The following is a 27985-nucleotide window of genomic DNA, read 5'->3' on the forward strand; positions in this document are numbered from 1 at the left end:
TGTAGATCGGGGGACCCCAACCCCCAGGCCATGGACTGGAACCCCGTGTCCTGTTAGGAACCAGGGCAGGTGAGCGAAGCTTCATCTGTATTTACAGCCGCTCCCCATCGCTCGCATTACCACCTGAGCTCCGCCTCCTGTCAGATCAGCAGTGGCTTTAGATTCTCTTAGGAGCGCGAACCCTACTGTGAACTGCACATGTGAGGGAGCTAGGTTGCACGCTCCTTATGAGAATTGAACGCCTGATGATCTGAGGTGGAGCTGAGGCGGTGAGGCTAGCGCTGGGGAGCGGCTGCTAATACAGATTCTCATTAGCAGAGAGGTTTGACTGCACAGACACCATAATAAAGCAATTGCTTGCAGACTCATATCCGTGAGTGGCAAGTGACAAGCTGCATCTTACGGAGTAGACTGGACATAAGCAACACACTTCAGGTGTCACTGTCTCCCGTCACCCCCAGATGGGACCATCTAGTTGCAGGAAAACAAGCTCAGGGCTCCCACTGATTCTGCATTATAGTGAGTTGTATAATTATTTCATTATATATTACAATGTAATAATAACAGAAATAAAGTGCACAGCTCACCATAATGCACTTGAATCATCCCGAAACCATCCCCACCCCCGTCCGTGGAAAACTTGTCTTCCATGAAACTGGTCTCTGGTGCCAGAAAGGTTGGGGACCCTGCTATAGATCAAAGAATCAGGTTCAGACTTAACTGTTATTTGACTGAATTGAACACATCAGGGACCTAAGAGCTGCTGTTTCAGTTTGATTTTCAGCCTCCGGTCATCCTGATATCATGTCTCTTTGCTCCACGATGACCTCCAGTGACACTGTAGAGTCTGTGACCCTCGTTGGTCCATGTCCCAGACAATGCGCAAATCACGCTCATGCTTCTTTTCTTAAAATGTGGTTCTTTTCATTCTAAATTTAACATCTCCAGTCTAAACATGCCTCTCAGACACCAGCCCCACATTTCCACTGCCTCCTGTTCAGCCTCAGGGGATAATGTGCTGTCATCGCAAACGTAAAATTTCTGAAACTGAACATACCATACCGTGTCCTGAACCTCCCAATTCCCCAGCACAGCGATGCCAGTAGACAGACGTTCTGTTGTTTTCCTGCCAACCCTATGAGCTCAGGCCTTCATTAGCTGCTCAGTGTGCTTCGTGCTCATGCCAAGTATACCTTTGTCCAATCCTCAAAGGCGGGATGCTTCCTCATACCATCTCTGACCTTTGCAGGCCTACCCATCCTCCAATATACAGCTCAAATGCCTAAGTTAGTCATGCAGCCTTTCCTGGTTCTTACAACTGAATATGAACTTTCTCTAATGTGAACTCCTACCCCAGCCCTGGCACCATTGCACTTTATTTGTAACTCACATAGAAACATCACAGCTGCCTTGTATTGTAGTCATTTATTTTATGTACTTAAAAAAAATATCTTTCCTTTAATAAACACCTTAATGACTGAGTCTGTAACTTATCTTGTGTCTCCCCACAGTGCCCAGGACATAGTTTGCATAATTATTTAGAATTAGAATGTGTTTCACTGGCTTGGTTTCTATAAAGATTGAAATGGACCTTAATAATAATAAAAGGGGGCAGTCCTTTTAAACCATTTGGCATTTTTCCTCAGTCCTGCCTCTGAACACATACGTTTTGGCAGCATGCAGAAGGATTTGGTGCTTCGTGATATATGAACGTAAGAGAGTCCTACTGGGCCTTCTCAGTGGTGATCACTTGCTGTCTCTACAACTTTTAATTCCGTTTTCTCACTCAGTATCAAAGTGTGATTTAAACGGAAAATATCTACTCTCCCTTCCTGCAGGTAGAATACACATCACCTTTATTATCGAAAAGCACATATTAAGCATCTATATTTGAGTGTAATGTTAGACACAAGAAATAGCAAGTTAAATCCATCAACGCTCTAGTCTTCTATAATTTTTCAAAGAAAATCCTGATGCAGAAAGTTTCTCAACTAACTCTATAAGCATCCAGAATTTAATTCAGACCTTAGAAACAGTCAGAACCAAAAAAACTCTTTCAAAAACAACTTCCTTTCTCCCCTTCATCATGTGAGTGTCATTTGTTCTCACAGAGTCATTTGCTCCACATGACTCGACACATGACCACTAACAGTTGCTGAATTTGATGTAAGATGCCTGTCATTAGAGAATAATGGATTCTGCTTCTCAATTCCAGTTCTGAAAATCCCAGGAAGGGCTCTGGACCAACTAGGTTAGGGGCCCATCCTGGACCAGTGAAGTATGGCCACAGAGGCAGGGTCATATAAGAATATGAGAGCGCCTTCATTTGGAGGGATGAGGAAGCAGGGGGTAGGGAGCTCACAGGAGAAGGGAGAAAGCTCGAAGTACCACAAAGAAGTGAAACAGGGCAATGAATGGAAAGTGGGTCCATGAGGAGATTCCTTAAATTGGGTGGATGGCCAAAGACGCTCTGAGATGAGGCTTCAGCTGAGATCTGAGTGATGAGAAGCAAAACCTGCTAAGGGGAGGGAGCAAAGTGGTCCAGGTGGATGGAGCAGAGGGACAGCAGGTGCAAAGGCCTTGAGCTGGGAGCCAGGGAGCAGAAAGAAGGCCTTGTGTGATAGGAGTGTCATGAGTGAGGGGGGAGGTTGTGTGAGGTAAGGACAAAGAGGTGGGCAGGCGCAGGTTATAGAGCCTTTTAACCCACTTCCCCTCTCAGCAGTCAATCTCACCCTTCCTTACATTGCCTGGGAGGGCTCTCAAAGGGCAAAGGTAAAAGCGTAAGGTCTCTTGAAGCCTGAGCTCTACAACTGACACAACGTCACTTCTGCCACATTCTGTTGGTGAAAGCAAGACTCAAGACCAGCCCAGATTCAAAGCGTGGGCAAGTAGAGTCCACCTCTTGTTAGTAGGAAGTGCAGAATATTATCCATGCCTTTCAGTCTCCCCAGGCACAGATACATATGAATCTGTAGATTTGGTGCAATTAGTTCCCTTGCAGATGGCTTTGGTTTTCTCTCGAAGGTAAAAGAAAAGTTCACCTGCTGTGAATGAGCAGACGGGGTGGAAGGAGAGAATGCAATGGTTTCATATCTGAAAAGGCTGTGGGTTGAAAACAATCTTTCGGCAGAATCAGAGAGATAGCTGGCAGATCATCGTAGGACTTTCTAGCCAATGTCAAGGGCCCGTTTGCAGGTGCAGCTATGCATTGTATCAATATCCATCTGCCTTGTTGTGAGATTTTCATCACCAGCACTCAACAGCCCAGGTGGAGACCGGGTAAAGACAGATGTTGGATTCATCCGGGGTTAAGGCCCTGCCAGCTGGGTATGATGAAAAGAAGATGAGGGGCGGGGAGTGAGGATTATTGGCAGCAGAGTAGTTAGAATAACAGACCATGACATTAAGCTGGGTAAGGAGGAAAATGAAGACAGGATTTCCCCTCTTACATCTTAATACTAGCTTGAAGTTTTTCATTTAATTTTTTGCAAAGTAATTTTAAAAATAAATACCTACCCTCATTCCTTGCTTCACTAATATCTGTGTATGAGGCCAAAATCCTTCCATCAAATACATACTAAATAAAACAGACAGCTGAAAAAGTAATATAACAGGTTAAAAATGATTTCTCCTTTTCTTAGCTGAGGGATTCCCATTCCAGTGACCGGTAAGACCATCCCAAACTGAAAACCTCTCCCATTTGTTGATGACGAATTCTGCTTTCACGTTCTATAAGTATTAAAGAAAGTTTACCTCTTTAAATTGATATTCAGTACTATAATCTTGTCCTTTTCTCCTTGAATAAGCATATGACTTTAATTTTCAGTTCAAAATATACTTTGCCACACAACAGCGTAGCAAGTAATCTCTAGAACACCATTTAGGTTTGTGTTCAGTTTTTCAAGGTGTAACATTACTCTGGATTCTCCTCTCATTCCAATATGTTTCACCTTCCAGGTAGCTGGACTATGTTACTCAGACCCAATCACGAGAAAAGCTGAGTCTTTTATGGCTGGTTTCTGTGCAAACCTGGATCTCCTGTGAGCCACAGAGGTCTCTTTCTACCGAACATAAACACGCTTAGGTCATTTCTGCAACCACCTGATACTTGATACCTGGGGTTATTTGTTTCCGTGCAACTCCATGCCCAGAACCTCTGGGACTTTTTCACCCTTAGTAGCCTTTGCCCCTTACCAGCCAAGGTCAAGTTCCATCAGGTATTGTCCTTCTTGCTCTGAAACCCTACATCCTGTTTAAATTTTAAAATGCTGTTTTATTTACATCATTACTCTGCTCAGAAATCTTCAAGGACCCTGTGTGACCTCTCATCACCTACAGCATAAAGTTCAAACTCCTTCCTCTAATATTCCAGCCTCTGTATTTACTTTAGCCTGACTTATGAAAATACCTTAAGGCAGCTTGCAATAGAAACGTTAGAATTAGATTAATCAGCTCCACATAGCTAAGTTTCCCACAGTCTGAGCTCTTCTGTTATCTCTAGTAGGGTTCTAGCCAGTTGCCCCTGTGCTGCTTCCCATCAAATAAAACAGTGGTTCTCGACCTTGGGTGTCCCCTGGAAACACCTGGTGAATCACCCTAGCAATTCTGGTGTAATTGACTTGGGCTACAGCTGGGTGTTGGGATTTTTTTTTTTTTTTTTTTTTGCGGTACGCGGGCCTCTCACTGCTGTGGCCTCTCCCGTTGCGGAGCACAGGCTCCGGACGTGCAGGCTCAGTGGCCATGGCTCACGGGCCCAGCCGCTCCACGGCATGTGGGATCTTCCCGGACCGGGGCACGAACCCGTGTTTCCTGCATCGGCAGGCGGACTCTCAACCACTGCGCCACCAGGGAAGCCCCTAGTGTTGGGATTTTTAAAGCTCCCTGGTGATCCTAATGAGCATTCAAGGTTGAGAACCGCTACATTAGGACAAGTTTATTGATTCTCCCTGAAACATTCGTCATTCCCCTCCTTCCCTATCCACACTCTCCCTTTCTTCTTTACTTCTCTAAACCCTATCCCCTCTTTGATATCCAACTCAGGTACTGCTGGGATCTTAACTTATCACCCAATGCCAATACATTCCCATAGCAATACCATTTACACTTATTTGGAACTTTGCATATACTTCTTTTTGTGTGTTTATCCTGTCTCTTCAATGGGATTCTAAGGTGTAGAAGAACAGGGCCTGCATTTTATAGCTCTTTTTGTCCCCAGAACCTAACACAATGCCTTTCCAACTAGGTACCATTGTGTGATTTATGGGAGATGGTGATGGTGATGACGATAATGATGATGATGGTGATGATGGTGGTGGTGATGATGATGACAGTGATGGTGATGATGATGGAGATGGTGATGATGGTGGTGGTGATGATGATGATGGTGATGATGACAGTGATGGTGATGATGATGGTGATGATGGTGGTGGTGATGATGATGACAGTGATGGTGATGATGATGGAGATGGTGATGATGGTGGTGGTGATGATGATGATGGTGATGATGACAGTGATGGTGATGATGATGGAGATGGTGATGATGATGATGGTGATGGTGGTGGTGATGATGATCATGGAGATGGAGATGGTGATGTTGGAGATGGTGATGATGATGGTGATGGTGGTGCTGACAATGATGATGGAGATGGAGATGGTGATGTTGGTGATGGTGATGGTGATGATGATGAGAGTGTTGATGGTGTAGCAGATGCCAAGTCAATGCTCGGACCATATCCGCTCAGATTTCTTTCTCTCTTTGTAGAGCTACCACCCTTAGGCTACTGGAACGCCTTTTCACACACAAAACTGAAGTTCTGGGAATTAAGCTTACCCCCACCTTAGTGACTGTGAGTGCAAGTATGAATACTCCAGCTCTCATGACCTCTGATTGGGACCACACTGGGGTAACTTGCACTGTCTCCTGTGTCCCGCTGAATTTAGGTCTGAACTGGTATTAAAACCCTGACTTAGGCTTCTTTTTTCCCAATTCTACTCCCTCGCTCCCTTACTGGTGTTTCCTGGGAACACTTCCTAAATCATTTTCACATGAATCCTTGTCTAAGGTTCTGCTTTTCTGGGGGTAGGAGGGAGCCAACCTAGGACAGATGATAATATAATAGTAATAGCAGCTAATATTTATAGAATATTTTCTACGTGCAAGGCATTAACTCATTTCATCCTCAGAATTAGGTAGGTACTATGGTTATACTCATTTTACAGATTAGGAAATTGAGGCATGCAGAGATTAAGTAATTTGCAAAAGGTCACACAGATAACCAAAGAAGGAACTGAAAAAAGAAAAGGATAAACCTACAGGTCAGGCACAGTAGGGGATCAAATAAAATGAAAAATGAATTTCAATCAATTACCACTTAAGCTTTATGGGCAACTTAGAAACTAAACCATCATGTATAATAGTATCAGTTATGGCCTTGGGACCAGCTGCAGCAGCAGGGACTGTAGGTTGGCCCATCACCCTCCTCTTATAAAATTTCCCAGATGTTGTGGCTAATAAGAATTCTGGAGAAACTGTGCTTAGATGGAGTACCTTTATGCAAAAAGCAAGCGATCTGAACATTGCAAAGGTGGAAGACAGCGCCCTGCCCAAACCCACTTATAAGCTAGTGCATCTGTACCCCAGCTGCTGTGAGCATTGGATAACCATTCCAGATGCCACCTTCTCTTGTCCTCCTGCATCGAAGACCTCATCCAGGGGTAATGGGGGTACAAAAAGCTGGCCTTCTTGGTTAACACTTGCTGGTGAATTGTGTGGGATCAGCTGAGGCTCATTCTTATTTCCTTGCCTTCCTGGCCAATCCTGCTTCCTTCACTCGCCTTTTCCAGAGAGCACTCCCCTCATAAAATCACTTGAACAAGAATCCTTGTTTCAGGCTCTGTTTCTAGAGAACCTGACCCATGACAGTCTCTGGCTGAACTGGATAGGTGAGATTGATGAGAATGACATTGGGTACTTTCAACCTCCTTGCTCAACCTCCATTCTTCCCTTCTTCTGGTGTGCCATCTTGTATAAAGCCTGGAACACTAAAAATGACGTTACCCAGGCATCCTTGCAACGACAGCTCTGGATGCAGATTAGGTTCTGCCAGTTAAAAGGGTTCAACAAGATGTGGAAAACTGAGCTGAAGGAGAAGCTGTATTTCTACCCGCTTTGGGCTGTTTTCCTGTTGGTAAGCAAGGCTCTGGAGTGTGAGGATTTTCTGCAGTAGTGATTCAGCATGGTTACCAGCTTTGACGGTGTTAAGAGATAACCCATGGCTCTGGGGACAGGATTTCTGCTGTTGGCTTCCAGATCGCTGTATTACAGCAGCTGATGCCGGACATTCCTGAACCCAGGACTCCAGTGGCAACCTGAGAGGTGGTAGCTCTCCTCTGAGGTCGGTCCTGAACGTATGTGGGAGTTGGTCTGAGGCTCAACCCACAGCCCACACTCCTCTGTCCATTGCAATGATTTTGTAGGTACCTAATTCCCTGTAATAAATACCTTTCTGCTTTAAAAATGTAAAGTGATTTTTGCATCCTGCCTTGAATCCTGTTTGATTCAGAGGAAGAATTTTTAGCTGCAAGAACCCCAGTAAAATAACCTAATTAAAGACAGAGAATGAGGCTTCCCTGGTGGCGCAGTGGTTGGGAGTCCGCCTGCCGATGCAGGGGACGAGGGTTCGTGCCCCGGTCCAGGAGGATCCCACATGACGCGGAGCGGCTGGGCCCGTGAGCCATAGCCGCTGAGCCTGCGCGTCCGGAGCCTGTGCTCCGCAGCGGGAGAGGCCACAGCAGCGAGAGGCCCGCGTACCGCAGAAAAAACAAAAACAAAAAAAAACCAAACAGAGGATGATGTAAAGGAATAGGAGAATCACACAGACCCATTTGTTGACAAAGTAACGGAGCCCCTAGGGAACTGGCAAGCTCTCTGTTCCTTTTCTAATTACTGTTTACATGCTCATGGCCGCCATCTGAGAGGTCTTAGCCTGTTCATCTCTATGACCTTTCAGTTCTTTCACTCACAGTTAACTGACAAAATCTCCATGACAGAATTCCAAATTCCCAGAAAATCTGGAACATGTACCTTATCTCAAATAGCCATGGCCAGAGAGGTGGGGTCACATGGTCTAGAGTGGTTCCTTGCAAGCAGCTGGCAGGTTCTCTGAAAGGAAATGATGGACTTCTCTGGAACACAGGTTTAGGAGTTCGACTGCTCCATTTCCCTGGGCACATGCTTCTATCTGGAGGAGTTTCTGATAGAGTAAAACTCTAAGCTGTTGATGTAAGGGGTGCATTAGTTTGCTAGGGCTGCCATAACAAAACACCATAGACTGAGCGGCTTAAACAACCGAAATTTATTTCTCACTGTTCCGGAGGTTGGAAGTCCAAGATCAAGCTGTCAGCAGGTTTCGTTTCTTCTAAGGCCTCTCTCCTATGCTTACATATGGCTGCCTCCTTGCTGTGCCTGTACATGGCCTTTCCTCTGTGTACACACATCCCTGGTATCTTTTCATATATCCAGATTTCCTCTTCGTATAAGGACACTGGTCAGATAGGATTAGAACTCACCCTAATAGCCTCATTTTAACTTAATTAACACTTTAAGGCCCTATCTCCAAATTAAGTCACATTCTGAGATGGGGGAGGGGTGGGGGGGAGATTAGGGTTTCAGAATATGAGTGGAGGGGCACATTCAACCCATAACAGGGGGTGTCCTTGGAGGTGGTTTTCATATGCAGAAAAAGGCTATTAAGAAGTTTCTCTTTAGGAATGGAGCACTGACCCAGGCTGCAATATGGATGGCCCTTTAAAACAGGGCTAAGTGAAAGAAGCCAGGTGTAAAAGGCTGCTCTCGGGCTTCCCTGGCGGCGCAGTGGTTGAGAGTCCGCCTGCCGATGCAGGGGCACGGGTTCGTGCCCCGGTCCGGGAAGGATCCCACATGCCGCAGAGCGGCTGGGCCCATGAGCCGTGGCCACTGGGCCTGCGCGTCCAGAGCCTGTGCTCCGCAACGGGAGAGGCCACAACAGTGAGAGGCCCGCGTACCGCAAAAAAAAAAAAAAAAAGAAGAAGGCTGCTCTTGCATGATTCCATCCATAGGAAATGTCCTATAAGCAAATGCACAGAGACAGAAAGTGTCTTAGTGACTACCAGGGGCTGGGAGTGGGGTGGGAAGGAATGGGATGACTGCTAATGGGTGTGAGATTTCTTTTAGGGGTGATGAAAATATTCCAAAATTAGACTGTGGTGCTGACTGCACAACTCTGTGCATATAGTAAAAATCACTGAATTGTACGCTTTAAATGGGTGAATTTTATGGTATGTAAATTATAGCTCAATAAAGCTCTTTTAAAAAAATATTTTAAGAGGAAATTAATAAAATACTCTTAAAAAATCTTTGCTTTAAACAGTTAATATTCAACTTATCAAATTCCAATTCAATGCCCTACTTAAACCTTAGGCTTTTAAATCTAGTTTACAGCTCTCATTATTCTAGTAATAAGTAAACTTTAACAGTCATTTGGAATTAGACTCTGACTAAATTTAGATCTCATTCACATACTTATTTAATTAATACTTATTTAATTAATCATCTTCAAACAAACATTTTAAACTGTTTATAAATGTAATATTTTTTCATTCATAAGTACTTCAAATGTTGGATTTAATGTCCTCCTGAATCCATAAGTACTTCAAATGTTGGATTTAATGTCTTCCTGAATCCTTAAATAATAATCTTAAAATTAATCAGAAAACAATATGATGAGCCTAAATTTCTCTTAGCTGTTCTTATACTGTCCACAAACTTATTAAGATTTCAACTTAAGGGAATTCCCTGGTGGTCCAGTGGTTAGAACTCGTGGCTTTCACTGCCGTGGGCCAGGGTTCAATCCCTGGTGGGGGAATTAAGATCCTGCAAGCCAGGCGGCACGGCAAAAAAAAAAAAAAAAAAAAAAAAGATTTAAACATAAAAGTCTAAATCAACATCTCAGTTTGGATTTTAAATTTTAATTAAGGCTGTCATTCTAAGAAGCCAAAATCACTTAAACACTATAAGTACATAAAATAGCAAATATACAGAAAATCCTTTTAATGTTATGGTTTTCTTTTATACCTTTTTATTCTTCACTGTAAAAAGTCCTGGAGTTAAAAGACGCCTACACACTAAAAAGGCCAGGTAGCATCCCAGTAAACGAGGTTAATTAGACCAAAGATTTTGGCAGGTTATGAGAGCTGGAAATACAGATATCCAGAATGATCCACCTCTCTGTCCCAATTATCATATGTAGAACCCTTTTATAGTCACTTTGTCTTGGGCTACAAAATTGAAGCAAGGTATTGGATTAAAGTTCCATACATTACCTGACTATCTATCCACAGAAATCTGCAGCCTGCCACCAGGTAAATCACTTGATGAGACTTTGTATATTTTGACTCTTAGGATATATACATGTCTTTTCGGTTTAACGTTTTAAAGTATTTGCACTTGATGGCGTATTACACTCATTACAACCCGTATAGGTATTTAAAATGATTTCTGCTTGAATTTTGGATATCTCACGTGTGATTTTCTCAGACGTGTACTCGGAATTCCTGAGGTCATTGTACTAACATGCATTAATCCTGTTTGTAACAAGTTTGCATGTTTCTCTGCTCATCCTTGCAGTTGGCTGAGGGGCATTTTGTGCCAGGTGCCATGCTGAGCTCTGGGACTCTAAAAATGAATAAATCCATTTGTTTGAACTGAAGGAGTTTGGACTCTTAGATGGGAGAGGACTATAATTGAACAGAAAATCATTGTAGGTACTCGTTCAGTGGCTGTCTTTTTCCATTCAAAAGGAGGGCACGGGCCTGGTTTGTCTTATCTTCTGCTGTTAGCATGAGCACCTAATTCCTAGTGGCACCCAGTAAATATTTGTTAAATGAGTAAGTGCTAAAATAATTATACAGAGGAAGCTAAGAGAGCCACCGTACTAGGGACATGGGCCTAGTTTTATGCGTGGCTGGACGATGGGGTTAGAGTGCCACTTCAGAGGTATCAGAAAAAAAATCCCTTGACCATGAGATATGAAATGAGTCCTGGGAGATAAAGGAAATTAGGTAAAAGTGGGGTTGGGGGTTGCTTAATTGAACTTCAAGTAGTTCCAGAATGCCAAGAAGCACCCAGTCTGTAGTGGTATACAGCAGAGATATCGTGAAGGGCCTTGAAGACTGCATCGTTTATATATTTCCATTTTCGTATCTATAACAATATGCCGATTTAAAAAAAATCTTGTCCATTCTACCCGTACTACACTGGTAGCTCATGGATGCTAAAGTTTGTTACCCAGGCGCTAAGCATGAGAGCCGGGATAGATTAGCTCCTCCAAAGTTAAGGCAGGAATGAATGAACGAATGAATGAATGAACGAACGAATGAAGAATCACAGCACGGTGCGCACGGTGCAATGATTAAATCTTCTAGAGGGTAGGGAAGTCGGGGAGCCTATACCAGGCTGGGCAGGGACTCAGTCAAGGTCGTAACTAGTGGTGAGGCGAGTTTGGTAAGCGTCACATCTCAGAAATAAAACCAGAGACACGACTGTGGGGAGGGGTTGTGGGTTCAAAGTGCATTCCTAGCGGGAATTCACTTTTTTCACTGAAACCCGAGTAGAGGCACTCGAGAATTGATTAGGGTTTGTAATTTCCGATTGGCAGTAAGGGAAAGCGCCTGGGTGGTGAGCTACGTGGTACCCAGGCAGTCAAGGGACAAGACCAGACCGCTGGGTTGCACTCCAGCCCAAGTCGTCCTTGGGCCGCCGCACTCCGGCTGGAGAGGCGTCCACGTGACATCAGCGCTGGCGCGAGCGCCGAAACCCGGAACGCGGCACGCGGCATCCGGGATCCCACCGGACGCAGTTTCCACTCGTACAGGCTAGCGCCCGGCGGCGGCTGAGCGTCTCCTGTCGCGCAGGGGGCGGCCCGGCCGTAGGGAGAGACGGGTGGGGCCTGCCGTCCCTCCTCCAGAGCCTCCGCTCCGGCTGGACCGTCCCGCTGCAGCAGGCTTCTCTTCAGCAGACGAGCAGAGGGCGCAGCGGCCTCCGGAGGCGCGGATGCGAGCTCCGCCCGCCGCCCGGTCACAGCCTCCGGGGCCGCACGCTTCTCTCCAGGTAGCGGGAAGACGGCCAGGTCCCCGGCGTAGTGAGCTCGGGGGAAGCTCCAGGCCCTCCGCGGCTTCCGGGAGACGCGGGGACCGCAGGCCCTCCCTGGGCCCCGCCTCTCCTGATTGGCTACCTGCGGTCTAGATGCCCTGCCCTGGCCGGTGATTGGCTCCGAGGCCCCGCTGTCACTGGCTTCCTTGTGGGAATCTAGGTCGCTAAGCGAAGCGTTACTCCAGGACCGGTTGGGGAGAGGTTGGTTGGGCACGAGTCCAGTTTGTTTATTGTACTGGGGGCCCTACCCCGGCGCGAGCTTCTGTCGCAACTTCCAGGAAGAGAACCAGTATCGGGACGGAGGGCAGGGGTGGCGAGCGAGTGAAGGTTTAGAAGTAAGCTGGAGGCCCCTAAGCCTGGCAACCCCCGAGTGGGAGCGGGGTGGGAAGGAAGGCCTTGAGAGAGGAGTTGTCATCCCAAGAGGGGTGACGGTGGAGGAAAGAAAGGCCTAGTTTCTGTTGTGGCAGAAACGGGCCGTGCGGGAGATTTCCATGACCTAATTGTTTGGGGATCTCATTTTCTAGGTGAGTTTGTAACAGAATCCACTGGAGATTTTGCTTTAACTTTACAGTAGAGTTGGAAGACGACTAGCCGTTCCTAGCCTTCAAAGAGGCAACTTATTGAATAATTCGACTCTCTTTTATCGCTTCAGATGGGCAGCTGTCAAAAAAAGCACAAACAGTGGAAGGATGGATACCATTGCATATATTAAAAGTATGTGGAAAGGCAAGTAAGGTATTCACGTGGATTTAATTGTGGTTAATTGCACGAGAAAATTACCACTTAAGGAGAAGCTCTTAAAGTTTTGAATAATATTAAAGTAGCTTGACTTTATGATAGGTTTCAGATATTTAAACTGTTTAATACAGAAAGCTTATTACTGCTGTACCTACCAAATATGCTCTTTGCTAATGATGGTCTAGTCCTAATTATTCTGATAATGGGAAGAAATCTGTAGTTTTTGATAATGTTAATTTGCATGTGACTGGATAGTGCTACTAGATCTTTCCTTAAAAAAATGACATAGGGATCACCGTGAAAAAATCCTTTGAAGATGTAATTTAATGTCAGAATGTGCATGAGAGTGGTTAGTTGCTAACTCATACAATAATTTAGACTTGTAGGCTAATTTCACTCTGTTTTTAAAGTAGTTTGCTTATTAAACACTGAGTCCTAGTTACCGAAGTTGCTCCCCTGGTCACCTAGTCATTCGATCCTGCAGCCTTTATTAAGTCATGTGCTGTATTACACATACCCTTTAGTGACATACCAGAAATTGTCAAGGAATGGTTTATTTCAGCCACAGAACACCCAGATTAGCTCTCGAAGGTAGACCTGAGCCCTACCCTGGAAAATTCTGACCTAGGATTGGGGGTGAGCTCTGGGCATCTGTAGTTTAAAACATTTCCTCAAGGGTGTTTGATGTGCATTCCCAGTTGAGAACTGTAGCTTTAACGACTTAGTAAATAGACGTGTTTAAGAAATTCTAAGATATTTATGAAACAATTACTTTCCCCCCTTGATTTCCTTATGGTTTAAAAGTAAACTTCTCAGGAATGACATTTCAGTATAATCCAAAAGCAGTGTTTGCCTAGCGAGGTCAGGAAGTTTCACTGGCACTCAGAGACCTCCGGGACTAACCATTCCAGGCTTAGGAACAAGGTTTCCTATGGGGAAACCCAAAAGCTCTTACGTGCTTTTACAATCCCCAGAGCTGTGCACAGAGTATTGTTTCCTGTTGGCTGTAAGAGAAATCAACTCCAGGTCTGTTCAGCTAAGTTATTTTTACCTCAGCAAAGTGCAGGGGGGGTAATATTACATTTATGAACTTTTTTGGCGAGGAATACCCTTACTGGAAATAAATGTAAATGATACCCTCTTGATACCCAATAGTCCTTTGCTTATGAAGTAAAGAACGTGCATAATGCAAGCGTAGAATTTGTGTGGCAATGTGAGATACGCAGATATTTGGAACGTGTGAGATACCCAGATATTTGGAACGTGTGAGATACGCAGATATTTGGAACGTGTGAGATACGCAGATATTTGGAACGTGTGAGATACGCAGATATTTGGAACGTGTGAGATACCCAGATATTTGGAACGTGTGAGATACGCAGATATTTGGAACGTGTGAGATACGCAGATATTTGGAACGTGTGAGATACGCAGATATTTGGAACGTGTGAGATACGCAGATATTTGGAACGTGTGAGATATGCAGATATTTGGAACGTGTGAGATACGCAGATATTTGGAACGTGTGAGATACCCAGATATTTGGAACGTGTGAGATACGCAGATATTTGGAACGTGTGAGATACGCAGATATTTGGAACGTGTGAGATACGCAGATATTTGGAACGTGTGAGATACGCAGATATTTGGAACGTGTGAGATACGCAGATATTTGGAACGTGTGAGATACGCAGATATTTGGAACGTGTGAGATACGCAGATACTTGGAACGTGTGAGATACGCAGATACTTGGAACGTGTGAGATACCCAGATACTTGGAACGTGTGAGATACCCAGATACTTGGAACGTGTGAGATACCCAGATACTTGGAACGTGTGAGATACCCAGATACTTGGAACGTGTGAGATACCCAGATACTTGGAACGTGTGAGATACCCAGATACTTGGAACGTGTGAGATACCCAGATACTTGGAACGTGTGAGATACCCAGATATTTGGAACGTGTGAGATACGCAGATATTTGGAACGTGTGAGATACGCAGATATTTGGAACGTGTGAGATACCCAGATATTTGGAACGTGTGAGATACCCAGATATTTGGAACGTGTGAGATACCCAGATATTTGGAACGTGTGAGATACCCAGATATTTGGAACGTGTGAGATACCCAGATATTTGGAACGTGTGAGATACCCAGATATTTGGAACGTGTGAGATACCCAGATATTTGGAACGTGTGAGATACGCAGATATTTGGAACGTGTGAGATACGCAGATATTTGGAACGTGTGAGATACGCAGATATTTGGAACGTGTGAGATACGCAGATATTTGGAACGTGTGAGATACGCAGATATTTGGAACGTGTGAGATACGCAGATATTTGGAACGTGTGAGATACGCAGATATTTGGAACGTGTGAGATACGCAGATATTTGGAACGTGTGAGATACGCAGATACTTGGAACGTGTGAGATACGCAGATACTTGGAACGTGTGAGATACGCAGATACTTGGAACGTGTGAGATACGCAGATACTTGGAACGTGTGAGATACCCAGATACTTGGAACGTGTGAGATACCCAGATACTTGGAACGTGTGAGATACCCAGATACTTGGAACGTGTGAGATACCCAGATACTTGGAACGTGTGAGATACCCAGATACTTGGAACGTGTGAGATACCCAGATACTTGGAACGTGTGAGATACCCAGATACTTGGAACGTGTGAGATACCCAGATACTTGGAACGTGTGAGATACCCAGATACTTGGAACGTGTGAGATACCCAGATACTTGGAACGTGTGAGATACGCAGATACTTGGAACGTGTGAGATACGCAGATATTTGGAACGTGTGAGATACGCAGATATTTGGAACGTGTGAGATACCCAGATATTTGGAACGTGTGAGATACCCAGATATTTGGAACGTGTGAGATACCCAGATATTTGGAACGTGTGAGATACCCAGATATTTGGAACGTGTGAGATACCCAGATATTTGGAACGTGTGAGATACGCAGATATTTGGAACGTGTGAGATACGCAGATATTTGGAACGTGTGAGATACGCAGATATTTGGAACGTGTGAGATACGCAGATATTTGGAACGTGTGAGATACGCAGATATTTGGAACGTGTGAGATACGCAGATATTTGGAACGTGTGAGATACGCAGATATTTGGAACGTGTGAGATACGCAGATATTTGGAACGTGTGAGATACGCAGATATTTGGAACGTGTGAGATACGCAGATATTTGGAACGTGTGAGATACGCAGATATTTGGAACGTGTGAGATACGCAGATATTTGGAACGTGTGAGATACCCAGATACTTGGAACGTGTGAGATACCCAGATACTTGGAACGTGTGAGATACCCAGATACTTGGAACGTGTGAGATACCCAGATACTTGGAACGTGTGAGATACCCAGATACTTGGAACGTGTGAGATACGCAGATACTTGGAACGTGTGAGATACGCAGATACTTGGAACGTGTGAGATACCCAGATACTTGGAACGTGTGAGATACCCAGATATTTGGAACGTGTGAGATACCCAGATATTTGGAACGTGTGAGATACCCAGATATTTGGAACGTGTGAGATACCCAGATATTTGGAACGTGTGAGATACGCAGATATTTGGAACGTGTGAGATACGCAGATATTTGGAACGTGTGAGATACGCAGATATTTGGAACGTGTGAGATACGCAGATATTTGGAACGTGTGAGATACCCAGATACTTGGAACGTGTGAGATACCCAGATACTTGGAACGTGTGCGATACCCAGATACTTGGAACGTGTGAGATACCCAGATACTTGGAACGTGTGCGATACCCAGATACTTGGAACGTGTGAGATACCCAGATACTTGGAACGTGTGAGATACGCAGATACTTGGAACGTGTGAGATACGCAGATACTTGGAACGTGTGAGATACGCAGATATTTGGAACGTGTGAGATACGCAGATATTTGGAACGTGTGAGATACGCAGATATTTGGAACGTGTGAGATACGCAGATATTTGGAACGTGTGAGATACCCAGATATTTGGAACGTGTGAGATACCCAGATATTTGGAACGTGTGAGATACCCAGATATTTGGAACATGTGAAATACCCAGATATTTGGAACATGTGAAATACCCAGATATTTGGAACATCAGTGAGGGCTTTGGGGCCAGCAGGAGAGTCAAAGACGTAGAAAATGAGATAATCACTTTGATTTTCAGCTGTGAGAAATGTGCGGTGAAACCAAATCCAGTCTGACTTAGAGGATGGCTTTAGGCAAAGAAGTAGGTCCAATTGTGTTCTATCACCTAGGAGCTGTTATTCATTTTATATGTTAAGTTCTTCACTGCAAGATTTGGCATATGAAGTATTTGAGTAGCGGACAGAATTTTAAAATGAAAATGAAAAAACGAAGTTAAAATATGAAGCCATGTGTAGTCCACGGCTAATACCTTGAATTTTGTATATACTGTTTGAACAGAAAGCCAGGAATCTCAGCATGAATTGGTCTAGATCTAGACCAGATGGTGGTGGTGAAGAAACCTCATCTCAAGACCAGAATCATCATGAAAACGAGAGAAGGTGGCAACAAGAGCGTCTCCACAGAGAAGAAGCCTATTATCAGTTTATTAATGATCTCAATGACGAAGATTACCGGCTAATGAGAGACCATAATCTTTTAGGCACCCCTGGTAAGAGATGGGTAAAAGCGGAAATACCTTTTTCAGCATTATTAGAAGTTTCAAAATAAGGAGGGGTTTTTACCCCATCTTCCCTCTCTCAAAATATAGTGTACTGTTTTTGTGACCTTAAGAGCATTGTAACATAACAACATAGAAAATCACTGGCTTACTTCTGTATTTTATAAGTAGGTAAGAATATTGAACATATAGCACTGTTACACAAGTGTCAAACCAACAGGTTAACATACATGATAGTGTCAGATATTTATGAAGTCCTATGTCTCTTAAGTAATATTTGTACAAATAAAATATTCATTTAAAACCTAATTCTAACTCATTTGAGGTCTTATCATTTATTTATTTATTTAGCTGAATTAATGACTCCCAAAAAGTTCAATGTGCTCCATTAATTTTTTACAAATTAATTTCACAGATGAACTAATTGAAACTGTATGCTCGTATATATTTGTGTGTTGCATATTTGCATTCTGTATACATATATAATGAAGGACATTCATTACCCATATAATGAACTAGGTAGAATTCAAGTAAATAAAGATTTGAAATTTTCTCTAGAAGTACTCCCTTCTTAATTTCTTTTTAACTCTGACGAAAATCCACAGAATTATAGCTTATAGGTTCTAAGTATATCAACTAGGAGCACTTCATTAATGATTCAAATTAAATCTTATTTTAATTTAAATAAAACATTAATAAATGAAACAACGAAAATGATGTGTATTTGCATGAATAAACGTTTTTTGTTGTCTTCAATTTATAGAACATGAAAACAATAGAATGTCTTCTACAGATTGCTAAAGATTAGTCTTACCCTTCATGAGTTTTCATAAAACTTAGTAATTTAAAGATTTTAACTTTAGTGGGCACTTTTCCATTGTTTTAGGAGAAATAACATCAGAAGAATTACAGCAACGTTTAGATGGAGTCAAGGAACAGCTAGCATCTCAGCCTGACTTGAGAAATGGGACAAACACCAGAGGTATTGTAGATTCCTTTCCATAAGGAACAGGTTTGATTGGAGTAATTGCAGAAATGAACTTACAGGACCTTGTACAATGTTTGTTTTTAGTGTTTTCCAGATTAAATATGATAATCATTCAGGTAGTATTTACATATTATATGCTGAGCAGTATAGTTAGGTAATACAGGACAGGGGTTGCATATAAAGATGTCTTACACACCCATTGCCTTCAGGGAGCTCATGTGTATGAAATAGTATACAATTAATTACCAGCAGAGTTCTTTTTAATCTTAGACTTTACACACTACTGTTTTTTTTAAGTTATATAACTAAACTTAGCTTCTAAAAATTTATACAGAACAATACAGAAAGACTGAGTCAGGAAAACCTATTTTTGTTGCTTTGTTTTATTGGTTTTGTGTTGTGTCATTTTACTGAACAGACACTAAGTCATAATATAAGAAATTCTTATAAAAAAACAAATCGGGGGCTTCCCTGGTGGCGCAGCGGTTGAGAGTCTGCCTGCCGATGCAGGGGACACGGGTTCGTGCCCCGGTCCGGGAAGATCCCACATGCCGCGGAGCGGCTGGGCCCGTGAGCCGTGGCCGCTGAGCCTATGCATCCGGAGCCTGTGCTCCGCAACGGGAGAGGCCACAACAGTGAGAGGCCCGCGTACCGCAGGAAAAAAAAAAAAAAAAAAAGACACAAAAACAAATCGGGGCTTCCCTGGTGGCGCAGTGGTTTGGAGTCCGTCTGCCGATGCAGGGGACACGGGTTCGTGCCCCGGTCCGGGAAGATCCCACATGCCGCGGAGCAGCTGGGCCCGTGATCCATGGCCGCTGAGCCTGCGCGTCCGGAGCCTGTGCTCCGCGACGGGAGAGGCCACAGCGGTGAGAGGCCCGTGGACCGCAAAAAAAACAAAACAAAACAAAAAAACAAATCACTTGTAAAAAAACAAAATTCAAACTAAACAGAAGTGTAGAGTTAAAAGTAAAGCCAACTTTAAGGTCCCTCTTACCAGTTCTACTTCCTTCTCCAGAGGTGTTCGTTAGTAGTGGTTTCACATATTACATCAGGATCATGGTATTGGTTAGGGTGAAGGCTATTAAACACCCCAAACGCATCGGCTGATGAGATGGAAGTTTACTTCCGTTTTGTGCTCAGTCCAGGGCAGACACACGTCAATCCATAAAGCCTTCTGGGACCCACGCAGCCAGCACAGTGCTTCTACAACTGTGCTGTCCAGTGCGGTAGCTACCGGCCACATGGGCCTATTTAAATTTAATAAGATTGAAAATTCAGTTCCTCAGGCACATTAGCCACACTCAAGTGTTTAATAGTCCCCTGTGGCTAGTGGCTTCTGTACTGGACGGCACAGGTACAGAACATCTCCACTGTTGCAGAAAGGTTCACTGGGCACTGACTGCTGCTCCAGGTATGGTTTGCATGATCAAGCTAAGTCACAGCCACTTCTAGGTTCCAGCTGGCAGTTCCAGGTTCCAGGAGAAGGCCCAGGCCCCTGCCCGGAAATGAGCTCTCTCACTTCTACTCCCGTTCCATTGATGAGAACTTAGTCCCGTGGCCACACCAGATGCCAGGTTGTTCACAGGACACTGCAGTGCATTTCCAGTGGAAGAATGGGGTGACGGATTTTGTGAGACATGAGTGACCTCTTTCACACACTGCCATCACTATATTCTAGTAATTAAAGAAAGAAGTGGCATCTGGAATGACTTCATGTTTACCTGCCCTTTACTTATATCTTTTTGCAAATTAAAATGGAAAGTGGATGTTAACCCTTTTTCTTCTTTGTGTTTAGATATGCAAATTGTACTATATTGGTATAGCTGGTAATACTGGTCCTTTGAATATGTTTTAATGGAGAATGTACTCGTCACGTGTGCAGTAGCTTATACCTTTAGAATGTGGCTGCGGTTGCTGTTTTTAGTAATGCCAGCAGCTGATTAACAGGTTTAACTTTAATATTTAAAAACGTTTTTTATGAGAGATTGCAGTAATGAAATAAAATCAAAGCAGACTCATTTAACAACTGTTTTTGAGAAGAGCGAACTTGGTAAAGTCTGTGTAGTTAACGTGCATTAGAATGCTTTTCACTGAGTTTTGTACTTTATATAATCCACTGGTTAAAATGGAAAACTTAAAGCTTCCCACAGTAGCACTATCATACTCAAAGAAGTTTATTAGGGGCACATTTCTTTCTTTCTTTCTTTCTTTAAATGTGTATATATTTTTAATTTTATTTTATTTTTGGCTGCGTTGGGTCTTCGTTGCTGTGTGTGGGCTTTCTCTGGTTGCAGTGAGCGGAGGCTGCTCTTTGTTGCGGTGCGCGGGCTTCTCATTGCGGTGCGCAGGCTTCTCATTGCGGTGGCTTCTCTTGTTGTGGAGCACGGGCTCTAGGCGCACGGGCTTCAGTAGTTGTGGCACATGGGCTCAGTAGTTGTGGCTCGCGGGCTCTAGAGCGCAGGCTCAGTAGTTGTGGTGCACAGGCTTAACTGCTTCGCGGCATGTGGGATCTTCCTGGACCAGGGATCAAATCCGTGTCCCCTGCATTAGCAGGTGGATTCTTAACCAGTGCGCCACCAGGGAAGTCCCAGGGCACATTTATTTCTAAATCGATTCATTCAACAGTATTAATGGAGAGTCTGATTTGTCCCAAATACTGTTGTAGAGGTTGGGGATTTAACAGTGAGTAAAATAAGGCAAAACTCATTGTCTTCATGCAGCTCATGTTCTAAATGAACAGAAAATGTATTTTATTGTATTATATATAATGGCTAACATTTATTGAGTGCTTCCAATGTGCCAGATATTATACTAATCATTTTATATACAGTGTCTTATTTTATCCTCATGATAATCCTTTGACATCTATACTATTATTATCAAGTTTACAGATAAGGATTTAGCCAGAGAACTTAAGTAACATGCCTGAAGTCTCCTATCCTCACATGAAGATATGATGTGGTTCTAACATTTTACTCATGAAGCCATATTTCTTGACTTATACATTTTGGGCAGTTTCTGAGAAATAGGATAAAATTCTTAAGGTTGCCAAAATACCTAATTGCAAAAAAGATTGAGTTACCTTTACCAAAGAATTCTAAAAATTCAAGATAAATGATACATAAGTTTTGCCACTGTATTTTATTGATACTGCCATATGAATAAAGCAATTTTTAAAGTTTTTATTTAGTTGCAGCGGGTCTTAGTTGTGGCAGGTGGGCTCCATAGTTGTGGCATGCGAACTCTTAGTTGCAGCATGCATGTGGGATCTAGTTCCCTGACCAGGGATCAAACCCAGGCCCCCTGCGTTGGGAGCGTGGAGTCTTATCCACTGTGCCACCAGGGAAGTCCCAATAAAGCAATTTAAATGTACAGTTTTGATACTGGATATATTTTTCATTTGCCTTAATATTTTGCCAATAACAGGCATATAGAAAGCAAGAGTGAGGATTTCTTCACACCTTTGCACAAATAGTATTTAAAATTTTATAATTTTGATACAGTGTGTATTATAGTATGCTTATAGTATACACCTTTCTTTTAGAAAGTTCAGCTTTTTGGCCGTTTTTCATTCATTAAAATGCACAGATGTTCTTAATTATATTTTTAATTTAATAAAAACGTAGTTTATCTTACAGGCTTTCAATAAAGATCTAAAGATAGATTTTAGGAATTGATGTTAAGTTGATTTGGTTTGCTTTCCAGACTCAGGGGTCCCTCGAGAAAGTTCAAATGAAGAGTCTCTGCTGGAATGGCTCAACACCTTTCGTCGCACGGGAAACGCAACTCGAAGTGGACAGAATGGGAACCAGACTTGGAGAGCTGTGAGTCGAACAAACCCACACAGTGGAGAGTTCCAATTTTGTCTGGAAATCCACATAAATCACGAGAATAGAGGATTTGAAATGGACGGCGAAGATTATGTGGGCGTTCCACTTTCAGATGTTAGCCAAGATCACACCGCAGATGGGCCACAGAGATCAAGTAGCCCTGTGGCCAGGCGAACCAGGAGCCAAGCCGCAGGGGCTCTCAGTGGTAGTAGTGCCAACGTTCCGAGAACTAGGCTTGGATCGAGGGGGCGGAGTTCAGTAGAAGGATCTTTGTCAGCATTGGGAAGATTAAGAAATGGAATTGGGGGGGCAGTTGGCACCCCTAGAACTGGTGCTGCACGCGCTAATCCATCAGGTGGTAGTGAACTCAGGCAAAGGGAGGGGCAGCGATTTGGAGCAGCCCATGTTTGGGAAAATGGGGCTAGAACTAATGTCACAGTGAGGAACACAAACCAAAGATTAGAGCCAATAAGATTACGGTCTACTTTCAATAGCCGAAGCCGGTCACCAATTCAGAGGCAAAGTGGCACTGTTTATCATAGTTCACAAAGGGAAAGTAGACCTTTTCAGCAAACTAGTAGGCGGTCTGTTAGGAGGAGAGGTATAACTCGTGTCTTTCTAGAGCCAGGCCGAGAAGGCAGAGGTACCGCATATACTCCATTCTCTAACTCAAGACTTGTGTCAAGAATCACAGTAGAAGAAGAAGAGTCCAGCAGGTCCTCCACTGCTGCACGACGACACCCAACAATCACACTGGACCTTCAAGTGAGAAGGATTCGTCCTGGAGAAAGCAGAGACTGGGACAGTATTGCAAATAGAACTCGATCTAGGGTGGGGCTGGCAGCAAACACAGTCACTATCGAAAGCAGTAGTGGGGGCTTTCGGCGCACCATCTCTCGTTTAGAGCGCTCAGGTATGCGAACCTACGTTAGTACCATAACTGTTCCTCTTCGTAGGATTTCTGAGAATGAGCTCGCTGAACCATCATCAGTGGCTCTTCGATCAGTTTTAAGGCAGATCATGACTGGATTTGGAGAACTGAGTTCTCTAATGGAGGCCGAATCGGAGTCAGAGGCGCAGAGAAGTGGTCAGCGTCGGCCAGAGACACACTCAGAAGTGAGTCTCCTCGGTGAGGCCGTCAGCCAGCACAGGGGAGGGTCCCCCCAAGGCAGGTGGACCCGAGAAGACAGCCCTGACACCCCGCCTCGTGCCCCAAACAGAGGTGGCAGGCGGTCGCAAAATTCAAGTAACTTGGTGGAAACTGGCACCCTACCTATCCTTCGCCTCGCTCACTTCTTGCTTAACGAAGGGGAGGATGATGACCGCATGCGTGGTTTAACCAAAGAGCAGATTGACAATCTTTCCACCCGGAGCTATGAGCACAGCAGTATCGATAGTGAACGAGGGAAAATCTGTAGCGTTTGCATCAGTGACTACGTAACTGGAAACAAGCTCAGGCAGTTACCTTGCATGCATGAATTTCACATCCACTGTATCGACCGGTGGCTCTCAGAGAATTGCACGTGTCCTATCTGTCGGCAGCCTGTCTTAGGGTCCAGTACAGCAAACAACGGGTGACATGCTGGATCCAGTCAAATGTTGCATCTTAGTAGAGCTGAGTATTCAGGCATTCTTTTGTTGAATTATTTGTGATGAGCTAACCAGGATGAAAAATAACAGATGATTATAGTTTGAACTATTTTTTGTGTGCTTTTTTAACTTGTTAAAAGGAGAAAATTTATAGAAAATTTAAAATGCAAATGTTAAATTATCCTAAAGTACAGAATAGTTAATATTGCTAGAACCAAATAACTTTTAAAATGTTTTTATTTTGGTAATTTTGTCATGCTAAGCACTTTTGTATCTGCACAACTCAGTAGGTTACAAATCAATATTCTTTTTCTGAGAAGTCCAGCAGATTTTGCTTGGACCTTCAGGCTTCGTACCATGTCCAGACATTGGTGTCTAAATAAGCCTTTCTTTAACTTTTTATTCTAAGGACAGTATCTTTTCATGAAAGAATATTTGGCTGAATGTTTGCTAAATGCATTAAAGTTACTTGAAATATTAAATTTAATATGCAGCATATCACGTGTGTATATATAGGTATATAATTTTAAGGTTAACGTATTCAGTCTAAAAACTACCAGTTTGGTTCTTATTTTAAACTGTTGGGCTATTACTGCATATGGCACAATGTTTAATACTTACAGGATCATCTCTGGGAGGAAGTAGATTAAGATATTTAAAAATAGACATAATTTATGAAGCGTCTCTGACAATCTGACTTATTAGACAGCAAGCAATATATAACACTGAACAAGTATTTCTTTTTTCAGAAATGGAACGTGGACATTTTAGAACATACAGGTTATTTAACTTGAGTTCTACCTTTTTGTGACCTTTTTGAAAGTGCAAACAATTTTTTGGATTACATTAAGTAAGATATACAATATGCATGGTTTTCAAATTTAGTTTAAAATCTAAAAACAAGGGTCTATAAAGAATCAAATGCATAGATAATATGTTAAGTTCAATTGGAGACCAAAAAACTCCAAATGAAACAATAACAACAACAGCAAAAAAAGTTAAGACAATGTAGACTTTAAAACACAAAGTATGCATTGAAGATCTGTTTCTACCAATAAATATTAAAATGTGTCAACTGTTCTTCTCTATTGGTCCACCGTGGTTTATTCACTGAAAGAAGTAGTTATTTCGCACTAACTCGATGCCAGGCAGTGTTACTGGTGTAGAGGATTCAGTAGAGGACAAAGTCCCTGTCTTCATGGGAAAGACATACTTGCTCTTAGAAAATTGGAAATCGAGCAATACAATGAGTTATTGTTCTGACTTTGATGTTTGTTTATGAATAAATGACATAGTTTGCTATGGTGATACCACTTGGACAAAATCACAAGAACAAATACCTCAAGGCCGATTCTGTGAAATTTAGGTATATCTCAAGGTTTAGTTTTTGTTTCCAATTAGTGATTATATGTAGTTCGTTCAGTAAGATGCATGCACAGGACTTGTTAGGGGGTGCATTTAGCCCGTGGAGTGAGAGGTTTTAGTAAAGGTGGTGACTTTGTTTGGAGTAAACGGTTTCTGTAGGTCACATATGGGACATAGGACTGGGGAGTTTGATTTGAAGGCTTTAGATACCAGACTTACGGGATTTTTGCTCTACAGAGTCTAGATGGCTCTTGATAAATCGTATTGGCGAAGGGTAAGATCACTTTTCATGTTTCAGGAAGATTGGTGCGGTGCAGTGTGCAGAACGCGGTGGAGTGGAGAGAGATGGGAAGCAAGAAACCAATAAAGGAAATATTATGATCAATTTTTACTATCAATTATCATCATCATCAGTTATTATCTAACCTAGGTTGATGGAAGTGAAACTGGAAAGAAAGAAAAGGGCATAAAAATGTTGAAAAAAAGAAGACATTGTTTGGTTTCTAGTTCACTGTGAGGAGGTGGGAGAGTCATGTGTTCACAGGTGGAGAATCTCTGAGTGGAGGAGGGCGGACAAGTTACAAGCTCGGCCAGTGTAGACATTGACCTGAAATGGAGCCGTATTCATGTACCCATCACACTCACTTTCGTGGCACCATTTGTCCCCAATAGGACAAGAGACTAAATCCAGCAGTTACTGCTCATATGGAACCTTCCTCAGGAAGTTCTACCTCCCCTGGTTTGAGCAGTTCGGAAAATCAAGAGGAAAACAAAAGGGGAAATGAACAAAGTAAGGATAAAGAAGAGAAAAAAGCACGTTGATCCTCAGTCGTTTGCAAGACATGGGAGGACCAGCACGTGAAGGGATTCCCGAGTAGGCACTGGAAGTAGAATTGGATTGTGCACTGTATGGAAACGTCCCTGAAGGCAGCAGGAAAGCCTAATGAATTTGGTAGATGGGTACCCTAGTTGGGAACAAAGAAGTGTTTTCTTTAATATTTTCATTCATCTCCCAGTAAACAAGGCTGATGACAAACACAAAGGCTCATTGTCTATTTATAGCATCTACTCAGCAAGGATTGTACCCCTTGTGCTTCCAATAAAGAAAGGAACAAATCATTTAAATTCTTCATTTGGGGGCTTCCCTGGTGGCGCAGTGGTTAAGAATCTGCCTGCCATTGCAGAGCCCTGGTCCGGGAAGATCCCACATGCCACGGAGCAACTAAGCCCGTGCGCCACAACTACTGAGCCTGCGCTCTAGAGCCCATGAGCCACAACCACTGAGCCCATGTGCCACAAGTACTGAAGCCCACACGCCTAGAGCCCGTGCTCTGCAGCAAGAGAAGCCACTGCAATGAGAAGCCCACGCACCGCAACGAAGAGTAGCCCCCGCTCTCCACAGCTAGAGAAAGCCCGCGTGCAGTAACGGAGACCCAACGCAGCCAAAAATAAAATAAATTTATAAAAAAAAATTCTTCATTTGACTCTTTTCCATGACATGTCCTTAGAGCTTGTTCTATATAGTGTGGCTGTCTTGTGAACTTCTGTTTCTAAACTGTCAGCTTCCTAGCTGCCTTCCTACGTATTACATCCTATTACCCTCTTTTTCTTGTATCTCAGAGTTTTATAATTTCGACTAGCATTGTTACGACTTGATTATCTTTCACTCTTAGGTTGTGTTTCTTTCAGTCTTTAACATGAATTCCTAGTTTAAATCTCCCATGCTCTCCTTGAAATATTATTGCCACTTAACATGGTAGGAGGCAGAGTTAGAAAGTCAGTCACAGGACCATTTGCCTCCAAAGCCTGTGCTCTTTCCACTACCCTGCATCCTGGAGAAGCTGAAATGCTTTGGGAAGTTTTCAGCCTAACTCCTTCCCAAAGATACTTGTCTAATTTTGTAACTTTGTTATATCATGTGTTTGTTTCCATGTGCAAATACACCTTTTCTTTCCCAAGAATGAAAAGAGAAGGACCACTCCTGAAAGATATGAAACAGAATCTATACTATGAGGATGAATCCAGCAAAGAGATGAATGAGGCATCTGAAGATGCTGTGTTAAGGTCAGAGTTAATAAGCTGTCTGAGGCCTTTCCGTGAATATTTCTCCCAGACAAGAACTTACAGTGAACTTCTCATCTTCCTACATGTCTCCATTTGAATAACCTCTGGCCAGAGGAGGAAGAAATGGTGTAGAAATAGGAGCCATGTGAAGTGGGTGGTTGTTACCTTTGCAGTGGCAGCAGACTCCTGTAGGGTCTCTCCCTCAACCTTGTATGACTCTGGCAATCAGAGACCTGGGATATCTCTCAACACAGATGCACAGATTTCCCAGGAAGCCAGAGCCATCTCTCATCGAGAGGGCCAAATGTTCCATGTTCCAAAGGACGTGACTGAGTGGCAGTGGTGCTCGTTTCCTTGATGTCGTCAGACAGGTTGGGGGTGCTTTTCAGTGACTGAGTGTATTAGGCCCTGATGTATCTGCCCTTGTGATAACTGGGGATCCATAAATACTTACAGCAAGTATGTTTGTTGTTTTATTTTGAGCATTACATCTCCGAAGACTCTTGAGTTGGCCCCTATAGTT

At 43.3% G+C, this 27985-nt stretch overlaps 1 protein-coding gene across 19 annotated transcripts in view; it reads left to right on the plus strand.

Moving 5' to 3' along the window:
- Window positions 1–11714: 11714 nt before the first annotated feature.
- Window positions 11715–27985, plus strand: part of RNF6 (ring finger protein 6) — a 58130-nt gene continuing 41859 nt past the window's right edge. Inside the window, exons 1-7 of one of the 19 annotated variants that reach the window (XM_049700920.1) lie at window positions 11736–12145; window positions 12840–12917; window positions 17410–17616; window positions 18512–18607; window positions 22319–22437; window positions 26071–26188; window positions 27358–27924. In XM_049700920.1, the coding sequence (XP_049556877.1) occupies window positions 17424–17616; window positions 18512–18607; window positions 22319–22437; window positions 26071–26188; window positions 27358–27362 (531 nt within the window). In that variant the 5' untranslated portion in view covers window positions 11736–12145; window positions 12840–12917; window positions 17410–17423 and the 3' untranslated portion in view covers window positions 27363–27924. Of the gene's footprint in view, window positions 12146–12233; window positions 12523–12543; window positions 12712–12839; window positions 12923–17405; window positions 17617–18511; window positions 18608–22318; window positions 25114–25696; window positions 27925–27985 lie in introns of those variants that run through there. The other 18 variants (XM_049700919.1, XM_049700921.1, XM_049700923.1 and 15 more) reach the window with 18 other exon arrangements.

This window comes from Orcinus orca, chromosome 18 (assembly GCF_937001465.1).
Source record: "Orcinus orca chromosome 18, mOrcOrc1.1, whole genome shotgun sequence".
NCBI classification, from domain to species: domain Eukaryota; kingdom Metazoa; phylum Chordata; class Mammalia; order Artiodactyla; family Delphinidae; genus Orcinus; species Orcinus orca.